Source organism: Chelonia mydas, chromosome 1 (assembly GCF_015237465.2).
Source record: "Chelonia mydas isolate rCheMyd1 chromosome 1, rCheMyd1.pri.v2, whole genome shotgun sequence".
In the NCBI taxonomy this organism is placed as follows: domain Eukaryota; kingdom Metazoa; phylum Chordata; order Testudines; family Cheloniidae; genus Chelonia; species Chelonia mydas.
In genome coordinates this window covers 4035133-4053755 of record NC_057849.1, presented here as the reverse complement: position 1 = coordinate 4053755, position 18623 = coordinate 4035133, and the positions used below count along the sequence as shown (strand labels likewise).

The 18623-nt window shown below is 45.2% G+C and overlaps 1 protein-coding gene across 1 annotated transcript; it reads right to left on the bottom strand.

The window, feature by feature from the left end:
- Positions 1–457: 457 nt before the first annotated feature.
- LOC119565229 (putative olfactory receptor 52P1) lies at positions 458–2323 on the bottom strand. The gene is made up of 2 exons (XM_037889716.1): positions 2302–2323; positions 458–1440 (listed from the first exon to the last, which is right to left on the bottom strand). Exons 1-2 carry the CDS (start codon positions 2321–2323, stop codon positions 458–460), a joined length of 1005 nt encoding a protein of 334 aa, XP_037745644.1.
- Between the last annotated feature and the right edge of the window lie 16300 nt (positions 2324–18623).

Here is an 18623-nt window from a genome sequence, read left to right as displayed (position 1 = left end):
TCACCAGGAATGATGATGATAATTTATTCTGTAAATCCTCTCCCTATAGGCCACACAAAACAGTGTCTGTCTCAAACACATTACACCTACAGATGCACTGAGGCCCTTGACCTCTATTTTCAGCTCCCCAAATATTCAAGGTTTTCCATTGGACTGTTAGTCCCTTCAAAGCTTATTTAAAGATCATAGGCCTCAAGACATATGTTAACTAGTTAAAGCTAATATCTTACAGATAGTGGTCTGTCAGTTTCTTGCATTACTACTGAATCTAATGAAAAACAGAATATAATGCAAAGCAGTAAATATAATAGAGCTGGGCTACAGTGAATATGACAAAGGCAAACTCACCCAATGGGCTACAGAACTCAGCCAAACTGGGACATAACACCCTTCATTAATGAGGAGATATCCTTTCCCCCTCTTGTCACACAGGTTTAAAGTCAGTCGCCCCCACTGATCACCTTCTGCAGGTGTATTTGCCCACTTTGTCATGAAGCTCTTTGGTTTTGATCCCATAAATGATAGGGTTCAGCATGGGAGGGAGGAGCAAATACAGGTTGGCCAAGATGATGTGAACATGGGGAGCGATGCCCTGACCAAACCTGTGAGTGACGCTGGTGAGGAAGCCGGGAGTATACGTCATCAGCATCACACAGATGTGGGCTGTGCAGGTGTTGAGGGCTTTCTGGTGGGCTCTCTTGGAGGAGATTCTGAGGATGGCCCTGATAATCAGACTGTAGGACAGAGCAATGAGTGTCAGGTCGATCCCAATGACCACAAACACTATAACAAAACTATACATCCTGTTCACTGTGATGTCCCCACATGATATCTTCACCACAGCCATGTGCTCGCAGTGTGTTTGGAGGATACTGCGGTCGGCACAGAATGGCAACCTGCTCAGGAGCAGGGGCAGAGGCAGCATGCAGATAACAGATCTGATCAAACCCACGAGCCCGAGCATAGCTATTCGTGCATTGGTGAGGATGGCGGCATATCTCAGAGGGTTACATATGGCAACATAGCGATCAAAGGCCATTATCACGAGAATGGCTGACTGCATAAAAGAAACCGTGTGAAGTAAGAACATCTGAGTGAGGCAGCCACCCACTGTAATGCCTTTCAAATTGAACCAAAATATACACAGTGCCTTTGGCACGACGAAAGTAGATGTGGCGATATCTGTGAGTGCGAGCAGGCAGATTAGCAGGTACATTGGCTTGTGGAGCGTCTGCTCTTTACTTACAACAAAAAGAAGCATAATATTTCCGAAAAGGCTGATAAGGTAGGAAGTAGAGAAAGGGATGGAAATCCAGATGTGTCCAGCTTCCAGACCAGGAATACCCATTAGGATGAATGTTGAAGGGTCAGATGTGGTGAAGTTGAAAGTTGCCATGAAATCATCAATGTGTCGATCAACCTCAGAAATGCTCAAGGTGCCTGTGAAGGGAGAGAAGCACAATGAGAGGGGTTACACATTTTATACAACAGTTGGTATGGTAAATGTTTTATAGTTATTAACAATCTAGAAAGGGGATGAGCAGTGAGCTGGCAACATTTGCAGATGGCACCAGATTATGTAGGTCATAGTCAAATCCAGAGAAGTCCCCAGAAGGAGCTAACCAAGCCAGGTGAATGGGCAGCAGGATAGCAGATGAATTTTAATGTCAATAACTTCAGAGTGTATGCCCATTCACGGGAAAAGTTGAACTCTTAAAACACTTCACAGGGTTCTAATTTTACTGTGTGAATGCAGGACAGGGACCTGGACTTCATGGTACACAGCTCTGTGAAACCATTCTCAAAATGCAAACATGGACAGAAACTAAGCAGAAACATTGAATTCCAATAGGATTGGGATGGAGAATCATACAGAAAATACAATGCCATGAGATCAGTCAGTCAGTGCTTCACTTTCCCCTAGACTCCTCTGTGTAGTATAGGAGATCCTTTTCACACAGGATATTGCAGAAATGGAGGGGTTCAGGCATGTGCAACTCATCACACAGGATCAAAACCAGGTGCCAGAACCCATAGCGACAGCTCACAGAAATATCTCCTCAGACAAGGTTAAACTCAGTGTCTGCCTGCACCCGGGAAGAGGGGGAGATCAGCCTGAACTGCCTTTCTGGGGGTGAAGGGAACCCCAGCACCAGCTCTGCCTGTGCAGGGAAGGAGAGAGGGACAGACCCAGCGGGAGGGAGAGACGACGTGGAGACTAAAATGAGCCAGCATGAGTAACTCTGCCTCAAAATGACACAAACTTTACCATATTGCAGCCTGTTAGAAACCCAGACATACCTTCCTGAGGCTGCTTTTCCATGTTGGCAATTGCTGATGTTTCCACAAGGCTGTAGTTGGGTTGCCCAAGCGAGGAAGGATGGTCTGGATGGGGGACGGTGTCAGAGACAGTCTGCTATGGTGTGGTCCACGTTCTGTTACAGTCTGAGACGCCCCCCACCCCAGGAGGCCTCGTTATGCCTTTTTGGTCTGCGCATTAGGCAGGGTGCGCATTCTCTATTTCACCCAATTTTAGGACTCTGTGACACTGTGATCTGGGTACTGCACGTTCCACCACTTCCCCACCCCACATACCTACACAGCGCTGTGCGTTTCTGGACCTCTCCTAGTGAGATTTCCAACGCTGCCTGGTTTCCTCTATGCCAGAAACATGTTTTTATTTGTACTGCCTTTTGGAGCTTCTTGTCCTCTCCAGACCCAGAGATGCAGGGCTAAAGAGAGAGAAGACCCCTCTCCTCCTTGAAAAAATGGTTATTCTGATTGCTTTGAACCTTTTTGCCATTTATTTCAATGGGACCAGATTCACTCTTGGTGTTAAACGTTTGGCTCCGAGCTATGAAAATCATGGCTTCGGATCGGGCTATTCTGTTAGGGTAGTGAAAGTGTCTGAAGGAAACTCCCAGTTTACTTGGCATTCCGAGACCAGGCATGAAAGATGGAGATTGTGAAACACATGGGCCCTGATATTTCTCTCAGAGAGGCCAGTGTCACTCTGCACTGACCCTGTGCAGGTAGAATGTCAGAGAAGAAACTTGCCAGTGTGTGGCCCATTCTTGTTGTGATCCCTCTGGTAACACAGATACCCACTGCAAAGGCTTTGGCTGCACTACCTAACGGCTCAGCCCCCCATCCCCATACACACACACACAAAAGAAGCTATTGAGACAGATAGAAGGACACCGGAGGCGACAAGGAACTGATCTTAAAATCAAATATTTGTCTAAACTGTTTCCAATATTTTTGTAATTCCAATTTTACCAGATAAAACTCTTGGTGTTTTTAACAATACTAAATAGTTCAAGTCACTGTGCTAGTGAATTTCTGCCCAGGTGGTTCTTGACTTGAACCTGTGAGTCCTTAGCACTAACTTTAATGTAGAAACAGACACCTTACCGCAGTCCCACTCCTCAGAGAGAGGAAATCACCTTCCTGGAACAGAAAAGCAGAGTCTCACGTCTGATACTCACCTTACTGGACAGCCACCTTTATGATTTCCCTGTACAGTCCCTGGGGACTCTCAGGTTGGCAGGACTCACAGGCAATTCCCTTGGCTCCGAGAGCAGTGTTTTGAGAAGAAATTAGACCCTGGAGAACATCAGCCTGAGAGCCTCTCCTGGGAGTGAATAAATAATTTGCCAAAAACAAGGGCTCAGATTGTCAGGGCAAACTGAGTCTTGCAAACTGTTGAGCCAAGCAATTGACAACGGCTTTCTTTTCTGTATTTAATGTACTTCCATCTGCACTATGCTTGGGAATGCTGCCACAAAATATGGGCAAAAAAGGAACATATTCAATTGATTGTAGCAACGTCCCATTCCAACCACCCATGCAGTTGTAATGTACATTGCATTAGCCTCTGAAAAGTCACTGCCACCATGTGGAGGAAAAATGATGTGATCCTGAATTGATGCAAGTTGAAGGGTGTGGAAAAAAAAATTCTCTCTGAATTCTTGCATCAAAGATATTTGCGAGTATCCCTTTGTGAACTCTGAAGTGGATATATATCTCGCTGCTCAAAATCTTCCAATAGTTCATCCACTCTCCGCAACAGGTAGCATGAAATTTCAATACTGTGTTGATCTTTCTGAAATTGATTCAGAAACGGCTTGTGTTATCCTTCGTGAAAACTCATACTATGGGACTTCTCTACTCATTGTGTGATTCCTTGACCACTCCCATGGGCAAAATGACCTGGAGTATCCCACATTTTATGAGGGAACAACCATGGAGTTTCCCTGATCAGTTGTCCTGGGGTCATTTTAGTATGGTGTTATTTTAAGTAGATGTACCTTGCTGGGGTGAGAACACAGTGGTAAAGGAATCAAACAACTGCAACATCTGGATCTTTTCTTTGAGCTACAGTCGCCCCCACATACTTGCCTCATAGGTGCCTGGGGCCCTAATTTGAGCACCAGGAGGTATGAATGTGATGGGTACTCATCCCCGGGAGGCAGTCTGGGAGCTGTGGGAACTGCTGCACCCCGTTAACCACTCAGCTTGGATGGCCCTTTTTCACTCGGCTAATTCAGCCTTTCCAGGCCCTGTAACGCCTAACCAGAGCTATCCAAGGGCTTACATATGCAACCAAAGTACAAACATCAGATAGCCAATTTCCTACCTCCCCAGGCTCACACCCTCCACTGAGTATAAACCCCAAATTATACTGTCTTGCACTGCGTAGGAATCTGTACGTAGAGTTTGCCCACCCCTTGATATGGGCAGGATTTGCCCCTAGCCTGTGTTAATGAAGCTGAGATGTTCACTCAAAGGCACACTGATTTTGAAAAAGTAAAAAAATAAGTTTAACTAAAAATGATAGCAAACAAATCAATGCCGATAACCTAGCAAGTAACAAAACTGGAAACTGAGCCTAATATACAAGATACAAGATTACGCAAGTGGGTATTGTAGTTGTAAGAATGCGTGATAGAGATCTTGTAGGTGTTTGTCTCTGTCTGAGGGGTTGGAGCAAATGACACAATTATAATGTAGTTGTAATTAGCAAATGTGAATTACAACTACAATACCCACCTGCGGAAGTGAAGAAACAGATTGATAGAGCCAGAAGAGTTCCCAGAAGTCACCTACTACAGGACAGGCCTAACAAAGAAAATAACAGAACGCCACTAGCCGTCACCTTCAGCCCCCAACCTATCCTGAAGGATGACCCAACACTCTCACAAATCTTGGGAGACAGGCCAGTCCTTGCCTACAGACAGCCCCCCAACCTGAAGCACATACTCACCAGCAACCACACACCACACAACAGAACCACTAACCCAGGAACCTATCCTTGCAACAAAGCCCGTTGCCAACTGTGCCCACATATCTATTCAGGGGACACCATCACAAGGCCTAATAACATCAGCCACACTATCAGAGGCTCGTTCACCTGCACATCCACCAATGTGATCTATGCCATCATGTGCCAGCAATGCCCCTCTGCCATGTACATTGGTCAAACTGGACAGTCTCTATGTAAAAGAATAAATGGACACAAATCAGATGTCAAGAATTATAACATTCATAAACCAGTTGGAGAACACTTCAATCTCTCTGGTCACGCGATTACAGACATGAAAGTTGTGATATTACAACAAAAAAACTTCAAAACCAGACTCCAGCGAGAGACTGTTGAATTGGAATTCATTTGCAAATTGGATACAATTAACTTAGGCTTGAATAGAGACTGGGAGTGGCTAAGTCATTATGCAAGGTAACCTATTTCCCCTTGTTTTTTCCTACGCCCCCCCTCAGACGTTCTTGTTAACCCCTGGATTTGTGCTGGAAATGGCCCACCTTGATTATCATACACATTGTAAGGAGAGTGATCACTTTAGATAAGCTATTACCAACAGGAGAGTGGGTTTGTGTGTGGGGGTGGAGAGAAAACCTGGATTTGTGCTGGAAATGGCCTGACTTGATTATCATACACCTTGTAAGGAGAATGATCACTTTAGATAAGCTATTACCAGCAGGAGAGTGGGGTGGGGGGAGGTATTTTTTCATGCTTTGTGTGTATAAAAAGATCTTCTACACTTTCCACAGTATGCATCCGATGAAGCTCACGAAAGCTTATGCTCAAATAAATTGGTTAGTCTCTAAGGTGCCACAAGTACTCCTTTTCTTTTTGTGAAAATGAAGACATTAGATGATGCCACACCCTGTCATAAATATAAAGGGAAGGGTAACCACCTTTCTGTATAATGACAGGTTTCAGAGTAACAGCCGTGTTAGTCTGTATTTGTAAAAAGAAAAGGAGTACTTGTGGCACCTTAGAGACTAACCAGTTTATTTGAGCATGAGCTTTCGTGAGCTACAGCTCACTTCATCGGATGCATAGCTATGGCTATGCATCCGATGAAGTGAGCTGTAGCTCACGAAAGCTCATGCTCAAATAAACTGGTTAGTCTCTAAGGTGCCACAAGTACTCCTTTCCTCACCTTTCTGTATACAGTGTGATAAAATCCCTCCTGGCCAGAGGCAAAACCCTTTCACCTGTAAAGGGTTAAGAAGCTAAGGTAACCTAGCTGGCACCTGATCCAAAATGGCCAATGAGGGGAAAAAATACTTCCAAATCTGGAGGGGGGTAACAAAGGGTTTGTCCGGCTGTGTGATGCTTTTGTCAGGAAGAGATCAGGAATTCAGCCTGACAACTCCTGATAAGTTAGTAAGTAATCTAGCTAGAAATGACTTAGATTTCCTTTTGTTTAATGGCTGGTAAAATAAGCTGTGCTGGATGGGATGTATATTCCTGTTTTTGTGTCTTTTTGTAATTTAAGGGATTCTCTACTGTGACAGGGTAGGGCCAGATGGCTATAGGAGAGTAAAAAAAGGCAGATATATTAGCCCCAGGCTAAGTAGGTCCCTTTTCCCTGAGTAAGGTAACAGGAAAGGTTCCAGAACAATCAGGAACCTTCTGGAGACAATTAAGGCAGGCTGATTAGAACACCTGCAGCCAATCAAGAAGCTGCTAGAATCAATTAAGGCAGGCTAATCAGGGCACCTGCATTTTTATAAAGGAGCTCACTTCAGTTTGTGGTGTGTGTGTGAGGAGCTGGGAGCAAGAGGCACTAGGAACTGAGAGTGAGAACATGGACTGTTGGAAGACTGAGGTGTACAAGCATTATCAGACACCAGGAGGAAGGTCCTATGGTGAGGATAAAGAAGGTGTTGGGAGGAGGCCATGGGTAAGTAGCCCAGGGAGTTGTAGCTGTCGCACAGCTGTTCCAGGAGGCACTCTAGACAGCTGCATTCCACAGAGTCCTGGGCTGGAACCCAGAGTAGAGGGCAGGCCTGGGTTCCCCCCAAATCCTCCCAACTCCTGGTCAGACACAGGAGGAGTAAACCTGCACTGTGGGTTCAGAAAAACGGCCAAGCTGAGGGCTGCAGTGAAGCTCCAAGGTGAGCAAATCCGCCAGTAAGTCCAAGACCCATCAAGGTAGAGCAGGAACTTTGTCACACTATGTTTTGAATCTGATTACCCTGTAAGGTATTTACCATCCTGATTTTACAGAGTGATTCTTTTACCTTTTATTTAATTAAAATTCTTCTTTTAAGAACCTGATTGATTTTTCATTGTCCTTAAGATCCAAGGGTTTGGGTCTGTGATCACCTGTACAAATTGGTGAAGATTCTTATCAAGCCTTCCCCAGGAAAACGGGTGTAGGGCTTGGAGGGATGTTTTGGGGGAAGGCGTCTCCATGTGGGCTCTTTCCCTACCTTTACTGGATCATCTGGCAATACGGCACATTCAGATGCAGAAGCTCTTGCAAATGATCTTTTCAAGTTCAAATTTGTGACTTCACTCATTTGGTGGTATAATGTCCTTTCCAAGATTAACCTCAATAGTAAGCAGCTTCAGAAAAAGAAGTTGAACATACATTCTGCTATTCAAAAACTGCAGCAAACTAAAAATATTCTGGAGGAATTCAGAAGCGACAAAGGGTTCAAAAGAACACTGGCAGATTCTCTCGAGCTTGCTGAAGAAACAGACTTTCCAACAGAATTTGAACCAGAGCCAATTTGCATTCGGCAAAAGAAACAGCAGTTTTGATATGAAAGACGAGACACACCCATTCAGAACCCAAAACAAAGATTCAAAGTGAATTTCTACTTCGCAGCCCTTGATACTGCTATTCACTCAGTTGATGAAAGATTTCAACAGATGCAGCAGCTAGAGTCAATATTTGGCTTTCTACATGATATCCACAGCTTGCAAAAGAAAACAGCAAAACAGATAAGAGAATTTTGTATAAAACTGGTGTCTGCATTGACTCAGGAAAATTCAAAAGACATTGATGCTACATATTTGTGCAGTGAGCTTCAGGCTTTTTCAAGATGACGTAAGAAGCATTCCACTCCTGAAGAAGTACTGAATTTGTTTGTGAAAATAAACTCACAGACAGCTTTCCAAACACGTTTACAGCTCTATGCATTCTCTTGACTTTGCCAGTTTCCATAGCTAGTGGGGAACGTAGCTTCTCAAAGTTAAAATTGAGAAAAACATATCTGCGTTCAACAATGGTGCAAGAGAGACTTGTTGGACTTGCACAATGCCAATAGAGCATGAAATAGCTGGAAAACTGGATCTAAAAGAACTAGTGACTGAATTTTCAAAACTTAAAGCAAGAAAAGTCATGTTTTAAGAGCACAGAGTGTTTTTTATTCGGAGTGTTTTGTAAATATTTTCTTATTTCTTTCTATATTGGATGTGGTGGTAATGGCAGTTAAAGCAGGAAAGCGTAATGGATATTCTGGGTCCTTTTCCGAAAAAGACACCCAGAGGAAAGCAGTACCTCCTGACTTTCATGGATTTTGCCACTCGATGGCCAGAAGCAGTAGCTCTAAGCAATACTAGGGCTAAAGGTGTCTGCCAGGCACTAACAGACATTTTTGCCAGGGTAGGTTGGCCCTCCAACATCCTTATAGATCCAGGAACTAATTTCCTGGCAGAAACCATGGAAAGCCTTTGGGACGCTCATGCGGTGAATCACTTGGTTGCCACCCCTTGCCATCATCAAACAAATGGCCTGGTGGAGAAGTTTAATGGAACTTTGGGGCCATGATACTTAAATTCATAAATGAACACTCCAATGATTGGGACCTAGTGTTGAAGCAGATGCTTTTTGCCTACAGAGCTGTACCGCATCCCAGTTTAGGGTTTTCACCATTTGAACTTCTATATGGCCACGAGGTTAAGGGGGCATTACAGTTGGTGAAGCAGCAATGGGAAGGGTTTACACCTTCTCCAGGTACTAACATTCTGGACTTTGTAACCAACCTACAAAACACCCTCTGAACCTCTTTATCCCTTGCTAAAGAAAACCTAAAGGATGCTCAAAAAGAGCAAAAAGCCTGGTATGATAAACATGCCAGAGAGTGGTCCTTCAAAGTAGCGGATCAGGTCGTGGTCTCAAAGGTGCTCCAGGCCCATAAAATGGAAGCATCGTGGGAAGGGCCATTCACAGTCCAAGATTGCCTGGGAGCTGTTAATTATCTCATAGCATTCCCCACCTCCAACCGAAAGCCTAAGGTGTAGCATATTAATTCTCTAAAGCCCTTTTATTCCAGAGAATTAAAGGTTTGTCAGTTTACAGCCCAGGGAGGAGATGACGCTGAGTGGCCTGAAGGTATCTACTGCGAAGGGGAAAGTGATGGTGGCGTGGAAGAGGTGAACCTCTCCATGACCCTTGGGCGTATGCAGCAACAGCAGATCCAGGAGCTGTGCACTAGCTACGCGCCAACATTCTCAGCCACCCCAGGACTGACTGAACGGGCATACCACTCCATTGACACAGGTAATGCTCACCCAATTAAAGTCCAACCTTACCGGGTGTCTCCTCAAGCTAAAACTGCTATAGAACGGGAGATCCAGAATATGCTACAGATGGGTGTAATCCGCCCCTCTGGCAGTGCATGGACATCTCCAGTGGTTCTAGTTCCCAAACCGGATGAGGAGATACATTTTTGCATGAACTATCATTATAAAGAGGGGTTTCAAAGGGGGATGGGCTGTTGCCAGCAGGAGAGTGAGTTTGTATGTGTGTGTGTGTGGGGGGGGAAGGGTGAGAAAACCTGGATTTGTGCTGGAAATGGCTCTACTTGATGATCACTTTAGATAAGCTGTTGCCAGCGGGGGAGTAGGGTGGGAGGAAGTTTTGTTTCATGGTCTCTGTGTGTATATAATGTCTTCTGCAGTTTTCACGATATGCTATGCATCCGATGAAGTGAGCTGTAGCTCACGAAAGCTCATGCTCAAATAAACTGGTTAGTCTCTAAGGTGCCACAAGTACTCCTTTTCTTTTTACGAATACAGACTAACACGGCTGTTACTCTGAAACCTATCATAAGCTAAATGCTGTAACTCACCCAGACAACTATCCAATGCCACACACAGAAGAACTCTTGGAGAAACTGGGACAGGCCCAGTTCATCTCTACCTTGGACTTAACCAAGGGGTACTGGCAGGTACCGCTAGATGAATCCGCCAAGGAAAGGGGAGCCTTCGTCACACATGTCGGGCTGTATGAATTTAATGTGCTCCCTTTCGGGCTGCTGAATGCACCTTCCAAACACCTTCCAAACACTTGTAGATGGTCTCCTAGAGGGATTGGGAGAATATGCAGTTGCCTACCTTTACAATTTGGCCATATTTTCGGATTGCTGGGCAGAACACCTGGAATATCTACAAAAAGTCTTTGAGCGCATAAGGCAGGCAGGACTAACTGTTAAGGCTAAGAAGTGTCAAATAGCCTAAATAGAGTGACTTACATTGGACACCAGGTGGATCAAGGAACTATCAACTCTCTACAGGCCAAAATGGATGCTATCCAAAAGTGGCCTGTCCCAAAGTCAAAGAAACAGGTCCAATCCTTCTTAGGTTTGGCCGGATATTACAGGAGATTTGTACCACAATACAGCAAAATCACCACCCCACTGGCAGACCTAACCAAAAAGAAACAGCCAAATGCAGTTTTGTGGACTGAAGAGTGTCAGAAGGCCTTTAACCAGCTTAAAGCGACACTCATGTCTGACCCTGTGCTAAGGGGTCCAGACTTTGAGAAACCGTTCCTAGTAACCACAAATGTGTCCGAGCGTGGTGTGGGAGCAGTCTTAATGCAGGAAGGACCGAATCAAGAGTTCCATCCTGTAGTGTTTCTCAGCAAGAAGCTATCTGAGAAGGAAAGCCACTGGTCAATCAGTGAAAAGGAATGTTGCACCATTGTCTATGCTCTGGAAAAGCTACGCTCATACATTTGGGGACGGCGTTTCCACTGAGGCAAAACCTTAAGTTAGAAACAAGACACAAAAACAGGAAAATACATTCTCTCCAGCACAGCTTATTTTACAATCCATTAAACAAAAGAAAATCTAACATATTTCTAGGTAGATTACTTACTAACTTTACAGGAGTTGTAAGGCTGAATTCCTGATCTGCTCTTGGCAAAGGCATCACACAGCCAGACAAAGCCTTTGTTCCCCACCTCCAGATTTGAAAGTATCTTGTCCCCTCATTGGCCATTTTGGGTCAGGTGCCAGTGAGGTTACCTTAGCTTCTTAACCCTTTACAGGTGAAAGGGTTTTGCCTCTGACCAGGAGGGATTTTATCGCACTGTATACAGAAAGGTGGTTACCCTTCCTTTTATATTTATGACATTGCAAAACCCCCTGGTGTTGAGCAGAAGGGGGGAATATGTGACAGGGCCAGGCCAGATGGCTACAGGAGAGTGCTCGAAGGTAGGTATCTTAGCCCCAAATTAAGCAGGTCCCCTTTCCCTGAGTAAGATTACGGGGGCTGTTCCAGAACAATCAGGAACTTGCTGGAACCAATTAAGGCAGGCAAGCTAATTAGGACACCTGGAGCATTTAAGAAGCTACTAGAATCAATTAAGATGGGGAGGTTAATCAGGGCACCTGGTTTTAAAAGGACCTCACTTCACTTGCTGAGGGGGCATGTAAGGAGCTGCGAGTGAGAAGATGTGCTGCTAGAGGACTGAGGAGTACAAGTGTTATCAGGGAAGAAAATCCTGCACTGAGGATAAAGAAGGTCCTGGGAACAGGTCATGAGGAAGTGGCCCAGGGAGTTGTAGCTGTCACACAGCTGTTCAAGGAGACACTATAGACAGCTGCAATCCACAGGGCCCTGTTCTGGAACCTGGAATAGAGGGGCGGCCTGGGTTCCCTCCATCATAGGATCATAGAATATCAAAGTTGGAAGGGACCTCAGGAGGTCATCTAGTCCAACCCCGTGCTCAAAGCAGGACCAATCCCCAATCAAATCATCCCAGCCAGGGCTTTGTCAAGCCTGACCTTAAAAATATCTAAGGAAGGAGATTCCACCACCTCCCTAGATAACATATGCCAGTGTTTCACCACCCTCCTAGTGAAAAAAGTTTTTCCTAATATCCAACCTAAACCTCCCCCACTGCAACTTGAGACCATTACTCCTTGTTCTGTCATCAGCTACCACTGAGAATAGTCTAGATCCATCCTCTTTGGAACCCCCTTTCAGATAGTTGAAAGCAGCTATCCAATCCCCCCCCCCCCCATTCTTCTCTTCCGCAGACTAAACAATCCCAGTTCCTTCAGCCTCTCCTCATAACTCATGTGTTCCAGTCCCCTAATCATTTTTGCTGCCCTCCACTGGACGTTTTCCAATTTTTCCACATCCTTCTTGTAGTGTGGGTCCCAAAACTGGACACAGTACTCCAGATGAGGCCTCACCAATGTCGAATAGAGGGGAACAATCACGTCCCTCAATCTGCTGGCAATGCCCCTACTTATACATCCCAAAATGCCATTGGCCTTCTTGGCAACAAGAGCACACTGTTGACTCATATCCAGCTTCTCATCCACTGTAACCCGTAGGTCCTTTTCTGCAGAACTGCTGCCTAGCCATTCGGTCCCTAGTCTGTAGGGGAGCATGGGATTCTTCCGTCCTAAGTGCAGGACTCTGCACTTGTCCTTGTTGAACCTCATCAGATTACTTTTGGCCCAATCCTCTAATTTGTCTAGGTTCCTCTGTATTCTATCCCTACCCTCCAGCATATCTACTTCTCCTCCCAGTTTAGTGTCATCTGCAAACTTGCTGACGGTGCAATCCACACCATCCTCCAGATCATTAATGAAGATATTGAACAAAACCGGCCCCAGGACTGACCCTTGGGGCACTCCACTTGATACCGGCTGCCAACTAGACATGGAGCCATTGATCACTACCTGTTGAGCCCGACAATCTAGCCAACTTTCTATCCACCTTATAGTCCATTCATCCAGCCCATACTTCTTTCACTTGCTGGCAAGAATGTGGAGACCATGTGGGAGACCAAGTCAAAAGCTTTGCTGAAGTCAAGGAACAACACGTCCACAGCTTTCCCCTCATCCACAGAGCCAGTTATCTTGTCATAGAAGGCAATTAGATTAGTCAGGCATGACTTGCCCTTGGTGAATCCATGCTAACTGTTCCTTATCACTTTCCTCTCCTCTAAGTGCTTTAGAATTGATTCCTTGAGGACCTGCTCCATGATTTTTCCAGGGACTGAGGTGAGGCTGACTGGTCTGTAGTTCCCAGATCCTCCTTCTTCCCTTTTTTTAAAGAAGGGCACTACATTAGCCTTTTTCCAGTCGTCCGGGACTTCCCCGGATCGCCATGAGTTTTCAAAGATAATGGCCAATGGCTCTGCAATCACATCCCTGCAACTCCCTATTTGACACAAGAGGTGTTGACCTGGACTGTGAGTCATATCAGAGAGGAAGGTCTCTGGCCTGTCCCCGACCCACCAGGTGGGACAACAGAGACTACGAGGATTGTTCTCCTCCCTTTCCCCCATGCCGGCCAGTTATGAGGTTATCTCAATGAATGGCAGGTTTGAGCCGGTAGCAAAAGTGACCAAACTGAGGGCTGCCGTTAACCTCTGAGGTGAGCAAATCCGCCAGAAAGTGCAGGACCCACCAAGGCAGAGGAGGAATTTGTCACAATGTGTTGTCCCTCTGTGTTGTCCGAGCTCATTGCAGACAGTTGGCAGAGCAGACCTTGAGCGATCCACCCAATGATCACAATACCTGTTAAGATATGAAGTCACCCAGCCAGGTTTATTATTGACAAAGCACAATAACACCTGGTAGACTCTATGAGAATACTAATGTATGCCTGTGACAATGGATGCAACTTGGTCAGTGGTGGGACTTTCCACATCCCCCTAGGCTGGCCAAAGGTACTGCTTTTGAGATACATCTTTATACCCTGATAAAAAGAAGTTGCTGTCATCCTGTCCTTATTGTCATGGAATCCAAGGGGTGCAGCCTGTAACCGACGGACTGCTGTGCCCCCTGAACTCTCTCCATTCTCTGAGCTGTCTCTCACAATGGCTTGATAGTGAGCAGCAGCAAACTCCTCCAGGAGCTGTGATCACTAAGCACAATAGCACGTGGAGCTCCCAAACCCAGCTAGATTGCATGAATACTCCCAGATCCTCTCATGAATCACACAGAGAAAGGCACCAGGGTCAAATCCCCTCAGCTCCCAGCACTGTACCTCAGTTATATAGTGTCTTGCACCACTCAAGATAAGCAATGCACATTTATTAATTGTTGCACCACATCATCAATGCAAAGTGAATATACATCAGCCTTTGCAAACCTAAACAGTTTTGCCACACACTTTATACAAACACACTGGTAAGGATAAACAGTTCAACAAATGTATTGACTACAACAGATATATTTTAAGTGACTATAAGTGATAGGCATAAAGTCAGAGTTAATTACCAAAAGAAATAAATATATAAGCACACAGTCTAAACTCTCAAGGGCAACACCTAGACTAAGCAATTTTTCTCACCCCACTTGATATTGCAGTCCTTGATATTGCACAGATTTTCCCCTTAAATCTGGGCCAGTATCCTCTTTTGGAGGCTTCAGTGTTCTTGTTTTTGTCTTTGTTGCTTGCAGCACAGATGGGGACAGAAGAAAGGTGAAGAATGGGCCTGTTCTGTACTGTTTTATACCCTAAGTCCATGTGCTTGTAGAGCACAAGTTCAGGCATCTTCTTAGCAACCTTTCACTTTGTGATGGCCACTGCTGTGGGTTGGATGGCAAGGGAGTGACACCTAGTAATGAGGACTTAGGCTTGTGATGTGCAGAGGGGTTGTTTGTATGGGAGTCTGGGCTGTCTCATTCCATGGGCTTTGATTCCAGGCTCTTTGGGGTCTTTCAGTGCTCTGACAGCCTGGGATAATAAGGCAGCATGAGTGGCAAGAGGTTCCAGCATATGGCGAGGGTGATCTGAGCATTGAAATTTCCCGGTGCCCAGAACATATCCCTACCCCCTGCTCCACCCCCTTTTCCCCATGTTTCCCCGCCCACCATTTACTGAGTCCCTACTCTCCTTCACCTCCCTTCCCTTATAGCCCCTCACCAACTGTTTGTCAAGTCTTTCCATCCCTCCTCTCCCGAGACCCCCACTGCTCGCCACTCAGCAAGCATCTCCATCTCTGTGTGAGCAAGTTTTGAATTGATTGAAGGGGCACTTGCTTATTTCTTGAGCATCATTGCCCTCTGGATCACATTTTAGTGCTCCATCTACACTTTTAGCTATGTCCATTGATTGGGCTGAAAATCGGTGATTGCATTTTCCTAAAAGTACATCCAATACAGGAAAATATAGCTGTCTGCTGCATTTTCCTCTCATTTTCACCTGGATAATATCCGTATGCTTGTAGGAACTAAACTACCAAGGAAAGCTGCTTTTTTCATAAGTCGTTTGTGAGCATACTCTTCCTCTGTGCCAGGGGTAACAGGTACATCATGCAGCTCATAGAGTCATAGAAGATTACAGTTGGAAGAGATGTCAGGAGTTCATCTGGTCCAACCTCCTGCTCAAAGCAGGACCGATACCAACTAAATCATCCAGCCAGGGATTTGTCAAGCCTGACCTTAAAAACCTCTAAGGATGGAGATTCCACCACCTCCCTAGGTAACCCATTCCAGTGCTTCACCACCCTCCTAGTGAAATAATGTTTCATAATATCCAACTTAGACCTCCTCCAATGCAAATTGAGACAATTGCTCCTTGTTTTATCCTCTGTCATCACTGAGAACAGCCAAGGTCCATCCTCTTTGGAACCCCCCTTCAGGTAGTTTTAGGCTGCTATCAAATTCCCTTTCACTCTTCTCTTCTGCAGAATAAATAAGTCTGGTTCCTTCAGTCTCTCCTCATAAGTCATGTCCCACTGTGATGGGTTGAGTCACAGAGAACCCCTTGGGACTGCCACCTGATGTTCTGAGACTACCTCTGAGCCCATTTTCCCTGGCAGCTTGGGACTTCAGTACCCTGTCTTGTTGAGCCAGATATGCTAGCCTGCTGCAAACGCAGACCCAGCTCTGAACCACATCCCCCAAAAGCTGCAGACTTAACTGAAAATGGCTTAGAAAGTGCTGCTGTCTCTAGCACCCAGATACCCAGTTCCCACTGGGATCCAAACCCCAAATAAATCTGTTTTACTCTGTATAAAGCTTATACAGGGTATATTCATAAATTGTCTGCCCTCTATAACACTGATAGAGAGATATGCACAGCTGTTTGCTCTGCCAGATATTAATAAAAGTAGGATTTAAGTGGTTAAAAGTAATAACAGACAGAAAAAAAATGACTTACCAAGCAAAATAAAAAGAAAACATGCAAGTCTAAGCCTAATACAGTAGGAAACTAAATGTAGGTAAATCTCACCCTCAGAGATGTTTCAATAAGCTTCTTTCACAGACTAGACTCCTTCCTAGTCTGGGTCCAGCAATCACTCACACCCCCGAAGTTATTGTCCTTTGTTCCAGTTTCTTTCAGGCATCTCTTTGGGGTGGAGAGGCTATCTTTTGAGCCAGCTGAAGATAAAATGGAGGGGTTTCCAGGGCCTTTTATATTCTCTCTCTCTTAAGGGTGGAAACCCCTTTGTTCTCCTGTGAAACATCACAGCCGCAAGATGGAGTCTCTAGCCACCTGGGCAAGTCATATGTCTAAGAATGGTACAGCTTTTTGATGGTTGACACCATTGTTTACACGTTAGTTTGAAAGTTCCCAGGAAAGCTCAGATGTGGATCTGGCATCTCCCAAAGTCCATTGCTAGTTTGGCACTCCCAATTACTTGAATAACCCCTTCACACTATGCTGACCAAATCTGCCTTATGTGCTTCCTACAGCAAACACTTTAAATATAAGCAGAGAGCCAACGCTCATAACTTCAGGTATAAAAATGATGCATGGATACAAATAGGATGAATATATTCAGTAGATCATAACCTGGCAAAGATATGTTACATGGCATATCTAAAATAAAACATATTCCAATTATGTCATATTTACATTCATAAGCATATTTCTATGAAGCATTATGGGGTGCAACATCACAGCCCCATCCCCCTAATTATTTCCATTGCCCTATGCTGGGCTCTCTCCAAATTGTCCACATCCCTTCTGCAGTGGGAGCCAAGTACTCCAGATGTGGCCTCACCAGTGCCAAATAGAGGGGCACAGTCCCTTCATCTGCTGGCAATGGTCCTACTAATGTAGCCCAATATGTCCTTAGCCGTCTTGGCAACAAGGGCACACTGCTGACTCATATCCAGCTTCTCATCCACTGTAATCCCCAGATATTTTTCTGCAGAACTGCTGCTTAGCCAGTCTGTCCCCAACCTGTAGCAGTGCATGGGATTCTTCCATCCTAAGTGCAGGACTCTGCACTTGTCCTTGTTGAACTTTATCAGCTTTCTTTTGGTCCAATCCTCCAACTTGTTTAGGTCACTCTGGACCCTATCCCTACCCTCCAGTGGATCTACCTCTCTCCTCAGCTTAGTGACATCTGCGAACTTGCTGAGGGCAAAATCCATCCCATCATCTAGGCATCAAGGCATTGATCACCACCCAATGAGCCTGATGATCTAGACAGCTTTCTGTCCATCTTATGTCCATTCATCTAATCCATACTTTTTAAACTAGCTGGCAAGGATACTGTGGGAGACCATCTCAAAAGCTTTGCTAAAGTCAAGATATATCACATCCACTGCTTTCCCCATATCCACAGAGCCAGTTATCTCATCATAGAAGGCAATCAGTTTGGTCAGACATGACTTGCCCTCGGTGAATCCATGTTGACTGTCCCTGATCACCTTCCTCTCCTCCAACTGCTTCAAAATGGATTCCTTGAGGACCTGCTCCATGATTTTTCCAATGACTGAGGTGGGGCTGACAGGTTTGTAGATCCCCCAATTCTCCTTCTTCCCTTTTTAAAAGATGAGCACTACATTTGCCTTTTTCCAATAGTCCGGGCCCTCAGCCAATTGCCATGAGTATTCAAAGATAATGGCTCTGCAATTACATCAGCCAACTCCCTCAGCACCCTCAGATGCTTTAGATGTGGACCGATGGACTTGTGCATGTCCAGCTTTTCTAAATCGTCCACCCATACTGTGTTGCCTAGGACAACAGTCTGGGAGTTGATCTTGTCTGTGATGACCGAGGAAACAAACATTGATTAATATCATCAGTCACAAGGTTGCCTCCCCCATTCAATAAGAGTCCCACACTTTCCCTGACCTTCTTCTTGATGCTA